Genomic DNA, 19,288 nt, shown 5'->3' with positions numbered 1-19,288 from the left:
GAGAAACAAAAAAATATGCACTACAAGATTAAAATATATATATGTATATACTAAACATAAATCTACAAAACTACGGGATAAGGGAGCATTAGGATGTCAACGACCACTTATCTCATTCATTAGATTTAGATTTAGATGTTTAAGATCTCTTCTTGCTTGTGTTTTCGATGTACATTAAATGGCAGATTAGTCATTTTAGATTAATCTTTTGCACGATTTGAGGATGGAAAAATTAACGAATACATAACACACTATTAATTTTAACTTTCCATTTCCCCTCCTTCTCGGCGTCTGCGTAAACCAAAGAACAAAACCCTACCTCCTTTGTAGTCGGTCTTTTCGGGCGAAGTCGACACTGGGTCTTCTTCTCTGGTATTTTTGTTTTAATTTTAGAGGTAGCAAAATCGGACCACATCAAGACCAACTGAACAGAAAAAAAAAATGAACGCACTTGCAAAAAAGGGTGCAAACAATTATGTCTTAAAGGAACAAGGTCACAACATTGTAGATCTTGAAGAAATTCAAGAACCACAAGATAACATTGAGGATGAGGTATTGTCAAATGGTTTGAACAATAACTCAGTAGGAGTTTTGATGATCTATTGGGAGGGGAAATTACTATTAGAGGAGACCTTAGAGGGACTCTCGAAGAACCTCATCAAGACAATGAGATGCATCAAAGACAAGATGATGCAATAGTCGCATCACCTCCTCAAGAAGATCATGGGGATATTCCTGAATCTTCTCACATACAGAATGAACAGCCTGAACCAGAGCAAAACCAACTCAATAGGCCTAAAAGGACTCGTCGTCCACCTGAGAGACTGAATCTAATGGTTGAGAACCAAGATGATGAAGTTGATTTAGATGACGATGAGCCTAAAACCTATACCGAGGCGATGTCAGACACTGATCGAGAGAAGTGGCTTGAAGCCTTGATATCTGAAATGGACTCGATGTACTTCAACTTAGTTTGGGAACTAGTTGACTTGCCAGATGGGGTTTACCCTATAGGCTGCAAATGGATCTTCAAAAAGAAGAGAGATGCAGATGGCAAAGTACAAACCTATAAGGCTAGGTTAGTGGCAAAGGGTTATAGTCAGCGCGAAGGCATTGACTATGATGAAACCTTTTCACCAGTTGCTAAGAGCAAGTCCATTAGGATATTACTTGCAATTGCTGCATACTACAATTTTGATATTTGGCAAATGGATGTCAAAACCGCATTTCTCAATGGAGAATTAGAAGGCGATGTCTATATGACACAACCTGATGGCTTTGTATCAAAAGAAAGGCCGAATGCAGTGTGCAAGCTAAAGAAGTCCATTTATGGACTTAAGCAAGCTTCGAGGAGTTGGAATATTTGTTTTGACAGAACAATCAAATCGTTTGGTTTTGTCAGAAGCAAAGAGGATCCATGTGTTTATAGTAAACGCGAAAATGGAAATGTCGTATACCTTATCATATATGTTGATGACATCTTGATTATGGGAAGCGATCGTTCCATGATGCAATCCGTGAAAGAGTGGTTGTCTAGATCCTTTATGATGAAGGATCTGGGTGATGCTTCCTATATCCTTGGAATTAAGATCTATCGAGATAGACCAAATAGGATGTTGGGATTATCACAATCCACTTACATAGACAAGTTGTTAAGGCGCTTCTCAATGGAGAATTCTAAGAAAGGTTTTCTTCCTATGGGACATAGCATTGTATTGTCAAAGAAAGATTGTCCTTCAAATGACAAAGAAAGAGACAACATGAAGAGGATCCCATATGCTTCGGCTATAGGATCTATTATGTATGCCATGATATCTACTAGGCCAGATGTGGCCTATGCGCTTAGCATGACAGGCAGATTTCAGCAAAATCCCGGTGAGGAACATTGGAAAACTGTTAAGACTATTCTTAAGTACCTTAGAAGGATTAAAGAATATTTCTTAGTCTATGGTGGACAACCAGAGTTATCAGTTACTGGGTATACTGATGCTAGTTTCCAAACAGACCATGACGACTATAAGTCTCAGTCTGGGTATGTTTTTATCCTCAATGGTGGAGCAGTGAGTTGGAATAGTTCCAAACAAGGTACAACTGCCGATTCCACACCGAAGCCGAGTATATTGCTGCATCTGAAGCTGCCAAAGAAACTGTTGCTTTGTTAGAGTTCGTTAAGGAACTGGGTGTCGTTCCGAGTGCCAGTATTGCAATACCTTTGTATTGTGACAACACTGGTGCTGTTGCGCAAGCAAAAGAACCCAGAGCTACGAACAGGAACAAGCATGTTCCTAGAAGATATCATCTGATCAGAGAAATAATTGAAAGAGGCGACATAAAATTAGAAAGAGTACCCACTGATGATAATTTAGTTGATCTTTTCACTAAACCGTTATGTATAGCAAAACACAACAAGCACTTTGAGAGCTTAGGTGTTAAGCATGTTGGTAGATGGCTTTGAATCAGTGGGAGTTAAAGTTGTATATGTCTTAGAAACATTTTGTGTTGAGACAATATTACTTGATCATATTCTATGAAAATTTAATTTTCTATGGGTTTTGTGCACTTATTGGAATAATTGTTTTAAATGTTTGTCTTTATTCTAAATATTTGTTCCCTTGAATTACGACTGTCGTTAATGGAGTGAGATATTAATGATGTAGTATAATTCTAAAATAGCCCTAACTAATGATCATCAAGAATGAGATATTGATGATATGTTACAGGTTAGCATGAGGTTTGCATCACATTCTTCGAGAATGTAGTAGTTCTCACAACTATGAGATATTAGATACTCGTGATGGACACATGGTATACTTTGGAGAGTATTGGTATACCTTATTATTAAACTGTTTTGTTAAGTGTCTACAGTTTATTAGTGCATGAAGTATGTAATAGTCCTTGGATCTGAGGTCATTACACATTTTTTTTGTTGAGTGGTGTGCTTTGATCTTGTCCAACGCTTTGCCTCCCAAAGGAGGATTGAGACACGGACCCGTGTTGGGTATATCATAAGATAAATGAAAATGGTAGTTGAGCCAAGAATGAGATTCATTCCTCGATTAGAATTTCAAGAGAACACTCAAATTCTCTATATTACTTGACCATCAAGTCATTGGCCAATGCAAAGATATATTCGATTAAAGTAGTTGAATATGATCGAATGAGTCATTTAATAAAGGTAAGATAAAGTGATTGAACTATTTCGATGACACATAGCAAATCTTAGGCTCAATCGGGTGGTTCATGAATGAAAGGATATTACTATAAACTTTATGTAAAGGCTTGTTTACCAAATTCACATAAACGTCCTTCATATATCGAGCTACGCTGCCAATGCAGTCTAGGAGTTTTGTGCAGACTTCGATTAGATCGTCGTCGATAATGAGGGCCTAAAGGGTCACACTATAAGTGTATTTTGATCCGCTCAAGGGTACAAAGTTGGAACTGCGTATTATATCTAATGCTAGTCCAAGTGGGAGATTGAAAGGAAATGAGCTAGAATAAGATTAATATGGATTAAGTAATTATAGTTTGGCTATAATTATAATAGTCCATAAGCCCAACAATCATGAAACCCTAGTGACTCTTCATCTATATAATGGTTATTTATTCTCCATTGTGGGACATGAGAAATAGCGTAACATTAGAGAGAAAATACGTAAAGCTTTGTAGAGAGAATTCCTAGCATTCTTCTACGGAGCAATTGTACCGGGATAGTTCCTGCATCTGATTGGATTGCACGTGGACCTCGACAGTAGTGGATTCAACTTGCAGGATTCAATCGCAGAAGAAAACAACACAACAAGTAAGATTTAGTTTCGTTGTGTTTTACATGCTCAACTTGCAATATGATTATTAATCTAGATCTGTATTCTTGTATGCAATTTCCGCTGCGCTCATTAGATGAATACAAGAATTCCTTACAGCATCGGTGGAGGCGTACTCGACAAGTTCGATGGAGAAAAGGGTAGCAAACATGAGATTTGTCATGGTGGTGAAGGTGGCTTCTCCGACGTTTATTGCTCGGCCCTCTCCGCTGCATTTACTGATGTATTCGACGAGCTTTCGCAGCCTCTCCAGCCTGATTTCTTGGCTGGCTTGGAGAGCTGGATTGGAGAAGAGCTTCTCTCTTGCTATTCTTCGCAGTTTCTTCCATTGATCGGAGCTGGCGGGGATCATGGGCATCGAGACCTCGTCGTGGCCGAGCACGCACACCGCGACCGGTGTGAACGCCTTGGCGAACACGAGGCCTTGTTTGTGGAGCACTTCTTTTGCTAGCTCGGGCGAGGAGACGACCACGGCGAGTTGGTTGCCGAGCTTGAGGGACATCAAGGGGCCGTAGGTTTTGGAGAGGCGGGCGAGGGACTTGTGGGGGTTTCGGCCAAGTTGGAGCATGTTTCCGAGTATCGGAAGACAAGGCGACCCCGGAGGGGACTTGCTATTGCTACGTGGTTTCCACCTTGAGTAGACGAGGCATGCTGCTAGGAAGGCAAGGGATAGAACAATCAAGAGTTGCATTTTTGGTTTGTTTGTTTTCTGTTTGCATGCCTCTTGTTTATTTATATATAGAAAGTCATGCATGAGTTAATTGATTTTGTTGACTGAGCACAGTTTAAATTTATTTTTCTTAGAATTCAATTGAATTGACTCAGGGTGCTGACAAAATATATATAGTTATAATATTATATACTGGAACTAAGAAGATGTATAACACAGACAAGTGTTCAATTTAGTAACTAGGCCACGCATTTAATTTTGATGACTAATCTTCTTTTTGAATTCTTTTATTTTAGAACTAATTAGGCCACGTATTTAATTTTGATGACTAACCTTCGTCTTGAATTCGTTTATTTTATTATATCTTTAGTAATTAGGAGGTGTACTAAACATATATATATATATATATAATCAGGGGTGTGTTATATTGCTAGCTCATCCCTAAATTGCTAACTACAACTAAATAATAGGTATTAGATTTTTAAATTAAAGGTGAAGATCATTCAACCCTTGAGTATTAATATCATGCACAAAAAATATCAATAAGGGTATTAATGACAATTAACTACAAAATTAGTTATAACTAACTTTTAAAAGAAATTCCAAAACTTTAAATTCATATAACATATATCAAATTAAAGATAATTTTATAAGGATTCCAACTATATCCTACATGCATATGTTTCGACGTCAAAATTTGAAAAAAAATTTGAATTTTTTAAATTTTTTCCATACAGCAGATATGTCAACATACTCCCTCCATCCGCCATTAGGAGTCCCTCACTTTTGCGCTATCGTTTTATAAAAATGATAAAAAATAGTTAAAGTGGAGACATAGTAAATTAAGAGAGAGAATAATTTTGAGAAGAGTCTTAATTACATTATTCTCTCTTTCACTTTACAATTTCTCCACTTTAATTATTTATTATCATTTTTACAAAACAAGTGTAAACCGAGACTCCTAATGGCAGACAGAGGGAGTACTATATAAAATATGTCAATATAATAATATCAATATAAGCAATGGGTTAACATTCTTAAAGCATTGTGTTGACATTCTCAAAGCATTGTGTTGATATTTTCGAAACGCTATATTGACATTTTCATCCAAAACCCTAATTTAGAATTTTTTTTTATCTTTTTCAATTTAATTAATAAAAATAAAAATTACACGTGGCAATTGTAGACCACATGTTTTCTAAAATCCTATCACCTTAAATTAGTTGTAATTAACAATTAAATAATGAATTAACAATTGATCACTCCTTAAGCATATATAATAAAATCCCATTTAAAATATATAGGAATTAAACTTGTACGTACATATATATAGTTTTCCATACACACACACTAGATTCATAACAATACACTTTCATGCGCACACACACACATTTAATATTAATATTTAACATTTGTGATCACATATTTTACACGTGATACATATATTTATATCTATTACTAAAAAATTCAAACTAAATATTTGAAAGGCACGATTTAATAAATAATATTACTATTTACAATATTTCACTAAATATATTTATTACTTAAACTGAAAATATACAAAAATATTAAATACTACTTATTTGGATCATGGATGTTACAATTCTTCATCTCTTTAAGAATTTTGTCCAAAAATTCACTATTTATTTGAACTTATAAAGCATTCACTAAAATCATTGACAAATAAACAAATTATCAAAATAGATTTAAGCTTCGATTCATAATAACATCAATCATTTTCTATTTAGAAACTATCAAAATTCTGCTCAATAATTTTACAAAATATTTGATTACTAGTATTCAGAGTATATCATAAACTTTACTCTCAACTTATACTATCATTTATCAATAATTACTTACCCGTTAGATAAACACTAGTAACACACAAAAATTACACATTACTGTCCTAACTTTCCCATCTTCTTGTTTCACCAAACAACATATTCACTAATTTTTTTCACGTGATACCACTAGAGGTCACCGAATCGAACCGGCCCAGCTGAACCGGCCCATAACCATCATCGGCGGTTCGGAACCGTGAACCGGAACCGCGGTGACGGTTCAGAATCGGGAAAGGTTCGGCGGTTCCAACGGGGCGGTTCAGGTTCGCAAAAAATGAAGAACGGTAACCGGCGGTTTGCCGGTTCCGGCAGGCTTTTTCAGGCGGCAGGCGGTGGCAGGCGTAGGGTGCAGAAACCGGCGTTTTCAATCAGAAATCGGCGACCAAACCAGGTTTGGTCGGAAACCGGCCAGAAACCGGCGGTTTGGTCAAAAATCGGCCAGAAACCGCCGGTTCCGGTAGCTATTTCAGGCGTAGGGGTGCAGCTTTTCAGACGCAACGGGCAGAAAACCGGCGGTTTACCGCTGGAACCGCCGGTTCTCGGCGGAAAACCGGCGATAAACCGGCCGATTTCAAAATTTTGAAATTCAATTTTTTTTTAAATTATTAAATCTGATTTTTTCTCCTACAAATACCCCCTCTCCCCTTCATTTCTACTCACCCTATTCTTGTGGTAACAAGGATTTCTCTTCTCAATATCACAATTTCTCCCATCTCTATCTCCATTCTCTCTAATTTGCTCAAGTTGTTTACTATAATATTTGTGCAAATTGTTCTTATAATTTACTTCAATTGTCTATCATAATATCTGTAACGACCCGCCCTCCTAGGGTATAATAAATTCGGCGGTCGTTACCTAGACAACATAAATGCAACGAGAGCAAGGCTAGGGTTTCATTTAACGAGATTTGACCTAGGCATTTAACGAGCTATTGAAGCAATAAGACAAAAGTTTAATCAAGAAAATCAATGAAGAGTGGATAACATAAATGACGATCAAAGTCAAGGGTTTAACGAGAAAAGTCAAAGGAGGAAATAAGTTCAAAATGACTAAGTGATAAAAATGAGTTTGCAAAATTTAGCGGAAGCATCCAAGAGAAAGTGGAGCCATGTATGGAGACACGAATACACTCGAAGTTCCAAATATCCATCTTATTAATTAAGTTTGCTCAACACCCGCCAACGCTCGTCCCCATTCAACCTGCACATAAGGAAAACACATGCAGGGCTGAGTATTTTGAAATACCCAGTGAACTCGTTGCCAAAACATTTTATTTAATAAGTTATGCCACCATTACCATAGTGAACTCGAGTTTTAAGCAGTCATAAAAGAATATCACGAGTATCACAAAAATAATTTCTTAGACTGGCCAGTCAACCAAACTCCCCCACTTTTCTCATCAATTATCACAATCACAATCACAATCACAATCTTTCCATGGTGCGACGAAAGTGTGGCCACACTTTTCGCTCACGAGACCGGCCGACTAGCAAGGACGGCTCCCGATCCCACCGTGTACACAGCCTGGTAGGGTTTGGGGCCTGTACTCAGACCCGAATTCGTTTATACATATCCATAGCCACTGTAGCCTAATGGAGCGTACTCGCAAACTAGGCATCAGACACACAATATCATCAAAACAATCACAAGCATGGCTTAACGTTTCAAACCACCCTTATAACACTAATCAATGTTTTTGCAAGAAATAAGAGAGTTTAAGAATAAAGCCCACCTCGACTGCTTAGATTTCAAGTATGTTCTTTCCCTTTGTTATCCTGCTTCGCAACCGAGGTTTCACCTTTTTACCACACATGTACATACCATGTATTAGTCCTAACATAAATTCCTAAATCATGCATGCCTCACGTTTCCCTTTTCCCATTGATTTATCTTAATATCACCAATCAAAATCAAGCCATACTCATCACATAATTTCATTCGCATCTTAACTCTAGATCTATCATCAACATATGTCACACAAGAGTATTTTGCCAACATACACACACAACACACACACACACGCAACACGCACACACACATGCAAACATATATTCCATATCCCCTTTATTCTCTCGATCAAGATGCATGAAGGTTAAAGAATACTGATTAATCAGTTAGATGAAGAAGAATTAATATAAGAATACCTTTTTGGAGAAAAACGAACGGTAGAAACAAAGTAGAGACTTGGTTCTTCAAAAATCTTGAGGCTCAAACTCTAATTCTTCTCAAAGGATGAAGGATTATTGAAGAAAAGTAGAAGAAAATTGAGAGAGTGAGAAGAGAGGGAGAAACCGTGGGTTATGGGGTAGGGGGCGAAAATTTTGTGATGGCTAGGGTTAGGTTTTTGGCTTCTTATTTATAGAGTTCAATAAGATCTTTAGGTAAGTAGATAGAATATTTGGAAAGATTTTATTCTCCACAATTAAACAAAATAAATATTGTGGAGTAGGGAAGAAGAAATAACAAAAATAAACTCTAGCGCTCAAGCATGAAATTTTCGAAAATGGTGGCTTTTAATTAGTCAAGATTTTGTTTTGTATATTTTACGGAGTAGAATAAAATATCACGGAGAAAAATAAAAATAAAATTTCTCCCCATTGGTATAGAAATAGGTGTGTAGTATAGGGTTAAAATAAGGAATGGATTTTGAATATTAACTAAAATAAGATATGGCAAGATCTTCTTGAGGCATGGTAAGATTTGATAGAATATTTGATTTGAGGTATGGAAGGAAATCAATAAGGGATCAATTCAAAATAAAATAAATTCTTTCCTTCCCAAATATAGGTGATTTTCGAAAATCACCTAGAACAAGTGGGGGCCGATTTTTCTCATTAAAAATAGGGAATAATTGGGTTTTGGATTTAATTTGGATAAATATCCCAAGAATTAAATTAAATTCGGAAAAATAGGATTTTCTCCAATAAAATGAGGGGTTTTCGAAAATTCAAGAGAATAAGGTTATGGAAAAAAAATATCCTAATAATCTCACTCACCCACAAACACATAATTCATCACATAATTCCTTAAATTCAAATACTCGCATGCCACGTCATATAATCAACAAGTTTGACTTTTCAAACTTCCAACGCAACCCTAAACTCGACTCGGTCAAAATTTCGTTCCTCAATTAATTCTCGTCTCCTAAGTCATAAATTAGGGAATTAAATTTTGGGCTCTAAAATTAGGGTTCGAAAAAGTGGGGTGTTGCAATATCATCCCTCACTACTCTAGTTATACTCTCTCTTTTATTTTCAATTTGCAAAATATCTTCATCTCGTCGTGGTGGTGATCGGGGCAAGGGAATTGCCCAAGACCAAGATCAAAGTGGTTGTCGGAAAGCAAAACGCCCTAGTCGTCGTGAGGTTATGGATGAGGTTTCCCGACAAACCGCTATGCGTTTGCAAGTAAGTTGTTCGAATATTAATTTTACAAATTCTTTTTAAATTCACAAGTCACAACTATATATAATATATAAATATATTCTTTTTTTTGGTACTATACATTATTTATACCGTTTGTATATAATATTTGTAGGCCGAAGAAGATCATAAGGCTGCCATGATACTTAGCCATATGAGTGGCGGTGAAGGTTACGAGTCTTATCGCTCTTATGGCGACGTGAATTTATCATCCGACGACGACGATGGTAATGGTGGAACTGGAGGTGGAGGATCGGAACAATATCCTCCGACGAGCGCCGGACAAGTTGGTGAAAATGATGAAGCGGTTCCTCCTCCTGAAACTCAAATCGGGCGGGGTAAGACTAAGAAGGCGTTGAAATCGGATATTTTTGTTAAACATTATAAAAAAGTCCCGGTACCAGATCAACCACTCAAGAAGAGACCAATGAATTTGTCGCATATTATAACTATTGCGACAAATTCTACCCCTGATTTGCCGGTGGGGCTATGGTACTCTCCATCGTCATTTAAAGGTAAAGCATCCGATCGAATATGGGACCGCCAAATCCCAAACCCAACTCAACTTCCCGTTCGGTGCGTCTGAAACAACAGGTACGCCTTATGACATCCCTAACCCAAAACATGCATCATTTTGCATACATAAATATTTTTTTTATTTATCATTGCATATTTATATTATTAGTTGTATAATAAATATTATATATGTGATATTTATACATTAATATATGTGATATATGTAGTTGAGCTTTAAGAAAAATAAAATATAGTATGATAATATGTTAAATTGTACGTATGGAATAAGAATATAAATATTGTTCCTATTATTAATTACTACACCACTACAGTGATTATGTGAATATATATGCATACATTAAAAGAAAATAAAATGAGAGGAAAGGTGTCAACTATATAGGCTTCTTTTAAATAAAAGGAAAGGTGTCAAATATATAGACATATAACGGGTAACTTTTAGATAAAAGAAATGACAAGTGTTCTTAATATCATTTTGGAAGCCACATTATATTAATTGGCTGACCGACTATAAAAAGAGGGAAAAGAAAACAGAGTTTTCGATATTAATTAGAATGTTCACCGAGAGCATGTAGGTTGAAAAGAGCAAAGATCGAGAGTTATAGAGAAAGGAGAAATAATTAAGAGCATGATTAAATAATAGCATGTCGTAATCAGGTGTGTATAAATCACACTTTTAATTTTACATGTTTTATATGCTTCTTTGCTAGGTGTTAAATAAAATGAATAATTTGATTATACGATGTGACTCTGATATAATTGTGTGTTATTTGATATAGATGGTGGAATATAGTATGGATATGTGATTGGTGTAATGAATATATTTTATATATTATAAATGAATTATATGATAGAAATATGTAATTGGTGAAATTGATGTATTTACACATGATTTTGGAATTATTTGTGACTCATATGATTAAAGAGGATATGTGACGGTCTTGCCCTGGATCTGAAAAAAAATATAGAGGGATGAGTCCAATTACAGAGGGACCTTCGGGTCAAATACAGAGGGACCTACGAGTCCAATTACAGAGGGACCTTCGGATCATAGAGTAATCCCGGGCAGATACCAGGCTTGATTTGTCACAGAATAATAAACTGAACAGAGTGGCATAAGCATACCTGTATGAAATTATTTTTTATAATTGTTGATTATTGTTATAAATAGTGGTTAAAGAAAATGTTTGATTTTTGGGATGTGGAATTAAAGGTAAGGTTTATATACACTGAGTTGTGGCTCATATAAACCACTATTATTTTTCAGGAATAAGATATAAGTAAAGCTTTTGGTTGACGTGGATCGTAAGAACTGCACGTATCATCAGGTTCGGCGGCTGACGATTTTTGGAAATCTTCTCCTCATCATTTTTGCATGTAGATAAATATATAGTATATAGAGTGGTGAGAGGGTCCCACTACAGCTCAGAATGTTTGAAATATGTACTTGATAAAGAGTGGTTTTTGAAATTATATAATATGTGCGCTTTATGTACTCGAAATGTGGTTATTTGTTTTAAATATTTGAATTTATTTATAGTAAGTGCACACGTCATAAGGGTCGAGGTATGACACGCCTCTTTTTAAATATGATCATAAAGTCGCTCAAGATGCTTGGTTAGATGGGCTGCAATGAAGCATTTGCCTTTCAATTTTTTTGATGACAAAAAATATTAAGTCACTATGCAAACCGCTTTTAACGTCGCTGCTAAAAGAATACCCGCAACTTCACATCAAAGATCTAACAACAAACAATTTTTTGAGAAGCAAAGAGAAGTAACACGTTTTTTGTCCACCTTGGGTCACAAAGTAAACATTTGCTCTGATGTGTGAACTGATGCTTTTCAAAGAAATTCTTATATGGGAATTACATGTCATTTTTGGGACAATAGTTGGACGTTGCACAAGCATTTGATTGGTTTTAGACAATTTCCTACGCCACACACCGCACCCGCAATTGCTGCTTTAATTATTCAAGTTTTGAATGAATATAGATTGTGCAATAAGGTTTTTTCTGTTGGTTATGATAATGCAACCGCTAACACTGCAAGTATTGCCAACTTAATTGCGGTTTGTGCAAGTATTTCCATCAAAGATGCATTTGTCATATTTTAAATTTATGTGTACAAGATGCTCTTTCTTTGTGCCAAAAGCATGTTGATCCTATTAGAACTGTCGTAAATTTGATCCATTGGAAGCCTCACATTGGTAAGGCTTGGAAGAAATATTGTCATCAAAAGAAAATCAGGTACACAAATTTTACAATTGATGTGTCTACTAGATGGAACTCCACATATGATTGTTTGAACTCTACTTTGGAGCATATAGATTATTTGATTGATTTTTTTAGGACTTATCCCGTTGCTGATTTATATCTATTGCATGCATGTTGGGAGCAGAGCATGAGTTTGTTTAAATTGTTCAAAGGTTTCAAAAATGCGACTGTTGAGTTATCGGGTGTTTATTATTTCACATCTGTTCGTGTTTTAGAGCATTGTATGTATATATCACTTGGTTTTAAGACGGCTATGAAAAATTCCGTCTCAAACCCTGAGTTGATGTGTGTTTTATATTATATGATTGACAAAGGGCTTAAGTATTTCAGTGAGATTCCAACGGTGTTTTTGATTGCAAAGGTTTTGGATCCGAAATGGAAATTAGTCGGTACCTTGAAGATTTTAGAATTTTATTACAACAATTTGAGTTCTATTGATCTTCAACCACTTCGGTCTTTGCAATCGGACACAAATGACAATGAGGACAACAATATACGTTTGTCCGCAATATTCCAAATAAACATCCCCAATCTCTCCGTCGTCAAACATGCATTTGAGTTTGAGTTGCGAACTCTCTTTGCCGAATACGAAGCCAAGTACAACAGTACCCACCAAGTGAGACAACGGACCACCCCTCAACAACAACACAGTTTTGGGTTCTTTCAAGTTGATGACCGACGCACAATCCCAATTGGCCGACCTATACGGTTACACCACCAGCGGCAGTTCGTCGGCAAGGACGGTAAGTGAGTTAGATTTATATTTTGACTCATGCTTTTCTTTGAATGAATATGAAGGTCCCGTTCCCAACCAAATCGACGTCCACGATTGGTGGGGAACACATGAGAAAGATTTTCCCATACTTGCATCAATGGCCAAGGAGATTTTTTCAATTCCGGCTTTCACTGTTGTCGTCGAGTCCGCTTTTAGTGTTGGAGGCAACGTTTTGGACGATAGAAGAAGTAGACTATCCGGCCAAAATATGGAAGCCACCATGTTATTTGACGATTGGTGTTCGGCTGACATTAGAGACCAAGAGCTAGATTGGAACACGACCCAAGTACAAAACGACCAAGACTACTACCCCGACGAAGAAGAACAACAACAAGAATGAGGTGGAGTGGGAGGTCTACCGCCGATTGCCGAATAGGTAAGTAGGGTAAGAGAACTACGTGAACTTTGATTCCTTAATGTAATTGAGCATTAAGGATACGTAGGCAACCCAAATTAAATTTTAAATTTAAGTTGGGCTCAAGTCCTTTTTTTTTCAATTGTTTCAACTTTAAAATATACAAATATAATTGTATTTGTATGTACTCTAATCGGTGAAGAAGACTTCTCTATAAGACTAACTTTTGACAATTCTACCATGATTGTTGATGGTTAAATTAAACTCAACAATTAAGGTTGAATTGCTAAAGGTATCCTCAATTTAGTTATCTAGAAATATCTCCTTCGCCGACTAAGAGTATATATATGTATTATTTATTTACATTTATAATTTATTATTTTTTACTTCAAGTTTTTTTATTTAAATTGTTATACAAGCTAACAAGCATGTATTATGTTACTCCCTTCGTCCCACGTTACTTGAGTCACTTCTTTTTCGCACTCGTTTTGAAAAAATAATACTAAATAGTTCAAGTGGAGAAAAAATAAAGTAAAAAAGAGAATATTATAGTTAAGACTCTTCTCTACATTATTCTCTCTCTTACTTTTCTTTCTCTCTACTTTAACTATTTATTATTATTTTTTCAAAACTAGTGCAAAAAAGAAATGACTCAAGTAACGCGGGACAGAGGGAGTATGTATATAATATATTTACAAATTACATTCATAATTCATTTATTAATTATTATTGTTTAAGTCTTTTTGACTCTTTTGTAATTTCAATTTTCAACATTTGTATTTGTAATATCGACATATCGTTCAAATTTGTATAATTGTATCAATAAAATTCCAATTGTCCAACTCCAATGTCGATTTCTAGTCTACTCCATTTGTCAATTGTCATTCTCGTTTTATTTATTTATTCGATAGTACAAGACTACAACTACAAGGTGTAATTTGTAATTAGTACTATAAATGAATAATTTTTTTTTAAAAAAAAATGAACTTGAACCGGCGGTTTAAACCGAAACCGGCCCGAAACCGTCTGGAAACCGCCGATCTTGAACCGGCGTTGAACCGCGGCTGAACCGGTTCATGAACCGGAACCTAGGCGGGCCGGTTCAGGTTCAGAATTTTTTCGAACCTGAACCGGCGGTTTCGAACCGGGAACCGGCGGTTCATGAACCGTGGTGACCTCTAGATACCACATATAAAAAAATACCCCGTATAATTAAACTATACATTGATGCGGGGCAACAACCCTTCTCCCCTCGATAACACATGTTCAAGAATGTCTATATTCCTTATATGTGAAATGCAACTGCAACTTATGACCAACATGTTTCACATGATATGTAAATGCATACTATCTCCAAGAAATCATATTCCCACTCTGATACCACTTAAATTGTCACATCCAATCCCTCTGACGTATACATTGTGACAACCAAATATAACTTAAATTAAAGTAGTCACATAAAAAAAAATAAGACTACCCAAATACTGTGATTAAAAAACCCAACAATTATTAGAAATAATTACATATATTTAAAACCCAACAATTATTAGAAATAATTACATATATTTAAATGTCACAACCAACCCATCTTACGTCAACATCTTACCCAACCCATCTTACACCCAACCCTCAACATTTGTAATAAACAAACTTTAAATAAAATTTCAAAAGCTAACATTTATTTGATACGTATTTTAAAATAATTTTGGACTATAGTGGTACGCTCTCCATCACTCTATATGTTATATATTTATCTACATGTAATGAAATGCGTCAGCTGCCGATCCTGATTATACGCACGTAAACTAAAACATCATTCATATCTTACTCCTTAAAAATAATAGTAGTTGTTTACATGAGTCACAACTCAGTGAAAATAAACCATGCATTTAATTTCATATCACAATTATCAACCATATTCTTTAATCAATACACATACAATAGACAACAACTATTAGAAATAGTTTTGTATAAATATGCATACGCCACTTTGTTCAGTTTATTATTCTGTGGCAAATCAAGTCTGATATTTGTCCGAGATTCAATTGTATATGACCAGAAGGTCTCATTGCCTTTGTACATATATCTATATATATATGACCCAGAGGCGGACCCCTACTAAGGGGTTTTGGGGTCGCATACTCCCATGGAACCCCCAACAATTTCACTATTTATACTACACAGTCATACTTCACTAAATTTGCTCACTAGCTCAAGTGGCAAATCACCAGCCTTAGCAGTTTCCTCGCTTGAGTTCGATTCCCTTTAAGCCCTGTTTGGAATTTTATATTTATATTTTTCTTTTTGCTATTTTTTGTATTGCTTTTTATTTTTCTTATAGATATTGTGATTAACTTATCTGAAAAATTATTCATAATTAATAATAATAATAATAATAATAATAATAATAATAATAATAATAATAATAATAATAATAAGAATAATAATAATAATAGCATAAATTTCTCTAGTTTTCATATCATTTAATTATTTTTATCTCATTATTCACCTCCTTTGCATCTTTATAATGTCGAAAATTTTGGTGGCAACACCAACATTTAAAAAATATCTTAGAGTTGGACCCCCCAACGTCAAAATCCTGCGTCCGTCACTGATATGACCTGAAGGTCCATTGTCATTGTACATATGATCTGTAGGTCCATTGCCATTATATATGACCCGTTGTCATTGTATATATGACTCGTAGGTCCATTGCCATTGTATATGACCCGTAGGTCCATTGTTTTTGTATATGTGACCCGTAGGTGTAACATCCGAAAAATAGGCTTAGAAGTAATGTATTATTACGTTCAGGAAATCTTTGAATTTGAGCTAATCTCAAAATAATTTTAAAAATAGAGAAGGGTATTAATTAAAGAGAATATAACTAGTAAATTACTTATTGTAATCAATCGTTTTTTAAGTAATCTATGTATGAAGAAAGATGTTATAAGTATTTATAAAATTATGTCCAACAAAAGGAATATGCATAAATTAAATCAATTATTTCCATCAATCACTGAGTGACGGAAATTTAGACATGGAGATATTTTTATCTCCAATATTTTCTTGGATTTGGAAGAATTATCTAGAAGGAATGATATAGCATGTGTATCATGCCATGTTGCCTAATTCAAATCCATGTATTAAAATAATAATACGGGGGGAGATGAAGATCGAAAATGATCACCTAATTCTTTTTTTAATACATTTCCTAATTTATCCCTCACAAACATGTTAATAGATCTCCCCCAAGTATTCACAACACACTTTGACAGCACCATTATATTAATTGGCATTAAACTATGATGGGAATAGCTCTTAGGGGGATTTTCTTTTGTAGAGCTAACCCAAACACATCTTCTCTTTGGAGTTGTTTCGATTCAGCCCCCTTTTCAAATTTCCAGTCGAAGTTCTGACACATTGTTGCGATCATGCATGGCAGCATGCGACTAGCTAGCGGCATGCCAGGGCAATTTCTCCTCCCCGAACTGAAGGGGATCAACTCATAATGTTGCCCTCGAAAATCTATTTCACTATCCAAAAATCGCTCAGGCTCAAAACTATCTGGATTCTTCCATATGTTTGGATCTCTAGAAATCGCCCAACAGTTGACAAATATTTTAGTGTCTTTAGGGATTATATATCCACTCACTTCCGTTTCCCGTTCCGCGACATGTGGAGATAACAGTGGCGCGACAGGATGATATCGGAGCAATTCTTTGATGGTGCCTTGCAAGTATGGAAGTCGCGAGATGTCGGATTCTTCCACTATTTTCATCCCTCCAATAACACTCTTGAGTTCTGCTTTCAGCTTCGCCATTTTTTCTGGATGGAGTAGTAATTCCACCATTGCCCATTCTGATGTGGCTGCACTTGTGTCTGATCCAGCAATAATTAAATCCTGATGCATATAGAAAACGAGTGAGAACCAATTCATCACTAAACATTAAAAAATGAAAGGCCACACATATGGACCAATCTTGAAGCTTTGTCAAATCATAGCTCGTCCCACACATTTAAAAAATGTTGGAAAAATCAATCTTGTTCGCAATTATCATCAGGCGAAAAAATCCGATTGACTACGTGTAACTTATTGTTGATTTTTTCAAACCAAACAAAACTCTTTTCATTACATTTTATTTAATTCACCCACGGTGACATCCATTTTTTGGCAGATATAATAACAAATTTTTTCTTATGGTAGGATATTAACTGCGGTCTGCGAACTAATTCAAACTTTACGGTTTTTCAGGCCGATTTTTAAAGTTGCAGGACATATAAGAATTTCTCAACAATTTCCCAAAAATAAAAAAAAAATTAAAGAGTTGTAAGTCACATACCACCAACAGATGCTTAATCTCTCTAACACTTAAATCATACTCATTTCCTTGAGAGATGTCAAGTAAGGTTTCGAGGAAATCCGTCTTCTTCCGATAAGACGACGTCGTTCTCGCTTGCAACCGCTTATCGATGAGCCCCTGCACTAACTCGAGCAGACTCCCAAGGTGATAAGTGAGCTTTCGCCTCAATCCTTGCGGATCCAAAGGAGCAAAGATGGGGAAGAAATCGGCGACATTCGGAACGCCTATGTACCTCGTGATAGCGTTAACATGCTCCCTGAATTCCGATTTAGGAGCAGCAGCATCGGTGGAGGCGTACTCGACGAGTTCGATGGAGAAAAGGGTAGAAAACATGAGATTTGTCATGGTGGTGAAGGTGGCTTCTCCGACGTTCATTGCTCGGCCCTCTCCGCTGCACTTAGTGATGTATTCGACGAGCTTTCGCAGCCTCTCCTGCCGGATTTCTTGGCTGGCTTGGAGAGCTGGATTGGAGAAGAGCTTCTCTCTTGCTATTCTTCGCAGTTTCTTCCATTGATCGGAGCTGGCGGGGATCATGGGCATCGAGACCTCGTCGTGGCCGAGCACGCACACTGCGAGCGGTGTGAACGCCTTGGCGAACACGAGTCCTTGTTTGTGGAGCACTTCTTTTGCTAGCTCGGGCGAGGAGACGACGGCAGCGAGCTGGTTGCCAAGCTTGAGGGACATCAAGGGGCCGTAGGTTTTGGAGAGGCGGGCGAGGGACTTGTGGGGGTTTCGGCCGAGTTGGAGCATGTTTCCGATTATCGGAAGACGAGGTGGCCCCGGTGGGGACTTGCCGTTGCTACATGGTTTCCACCTTGCGTAGACGAGGCATGCTACTAGGAAGGCAATGGATAGAACAATGAAGAGTTGCATTTTTGGTTTGTATAGTTTCTTCTTGTATGTCTCATGTTTATTTATAGATATAGAAAGTCATGAGTTAATTGACTTGGTTGACTGAGCACAGTTTAAATATATTTTTCTTAGATGATTTCAGTCATATTTTTATTTGAATTGACTTAGGGAATTGAATTGACTTAGGGAATTGAATTGTTCTAATTAAAAGAGTATTTTTTGTGTTCCTAACCTTGAAACATAAATTTATTAGCAGTTTGAAGGTGTCAATGAATTAGAAAAACCCCTTAATTATGCTACTACCATTTCTGCATAGACTAACATAGTTTGACTAGCATCTTAAATTGTTTTATTACTACACAGTTTTGAGGTAGTG

The 19,288-nt window shown here is 36.2% G+C and overlaps 1 protein-coding gene and 1 pseudogene across 1 annotated transcript; both read right to left on the bottom strand.

Annotated features, from left to right (window-relative positions):
• Positions 1 to 3,852: 3,852 nt before the first annotated feature.
• Positions 3,853 to 4,515, bottom strand: LOC125199051 (carnosic acid synthase pseudogene; annotated as a pseudogene).
• A 12,203-nt stretch (positions 4,516 to 16,718) lies between these two features.
• Positions 16,719 to 18,933, bottom strand: LOC125218657 (carnosic acid synthase-like). The gene is made up of 2 exons (XM_048120377.2): positions 18,040 to 18,933; positions 16,719 to 17,600 (listed from the first exon to the last, which is right to left on the bottom strand). Exons 1-2 carry the CDS (start codon positions 18,931 to 18,933, stop codon positions 16,995 to 16,997), a joined length of 1,500 nt encoding a protein of 499 aa, XP_047976334.1. The 3' UTR covers positions 16,719 to 16,994.
• Positions 18,934 to 19,288: the final 355 nt, after the last annotated feature.

The sequence above is a fragment of the Salvia hispanica genome, chromosome 2 (assembly GCF_029641045.1).
Source record: "Salvia hispanica isolate PSC_SH4W2 chromosome 2, Shi_PSC_v1, whole genome shotgun sequence".
In the NCBI taxonomy this organism is placed as follows: Eukaryota; Viridiplantae; Streptophyta; class Magnoliopsida; order Lamiales; family Lamiaceae; genus Salvia; species Salvia hispanica.
The sequence above is the reverse complement of the archived record's forward strand: the minus strand, read 5'-3'. Positions and strand labels throughout refer to the sequence as shown.

Bases quoted from the DNA above. Each gene is read 5' to 3' on its own strand.
- LOC125218657 (XM_048120377.2), bottom strand. From the start codon at position 18,933: ATGCAACTCTTCATTGTTCTATCCATTGCCTTCCTAGTAGCATGCCTC. The intron at 17,601-18,039 runs GTATGTGACTTA...TATATGCATCAG, and splicing joins AGATTAAGCATCTGTTGGTG to GATTTAATTATTGCTGGATC.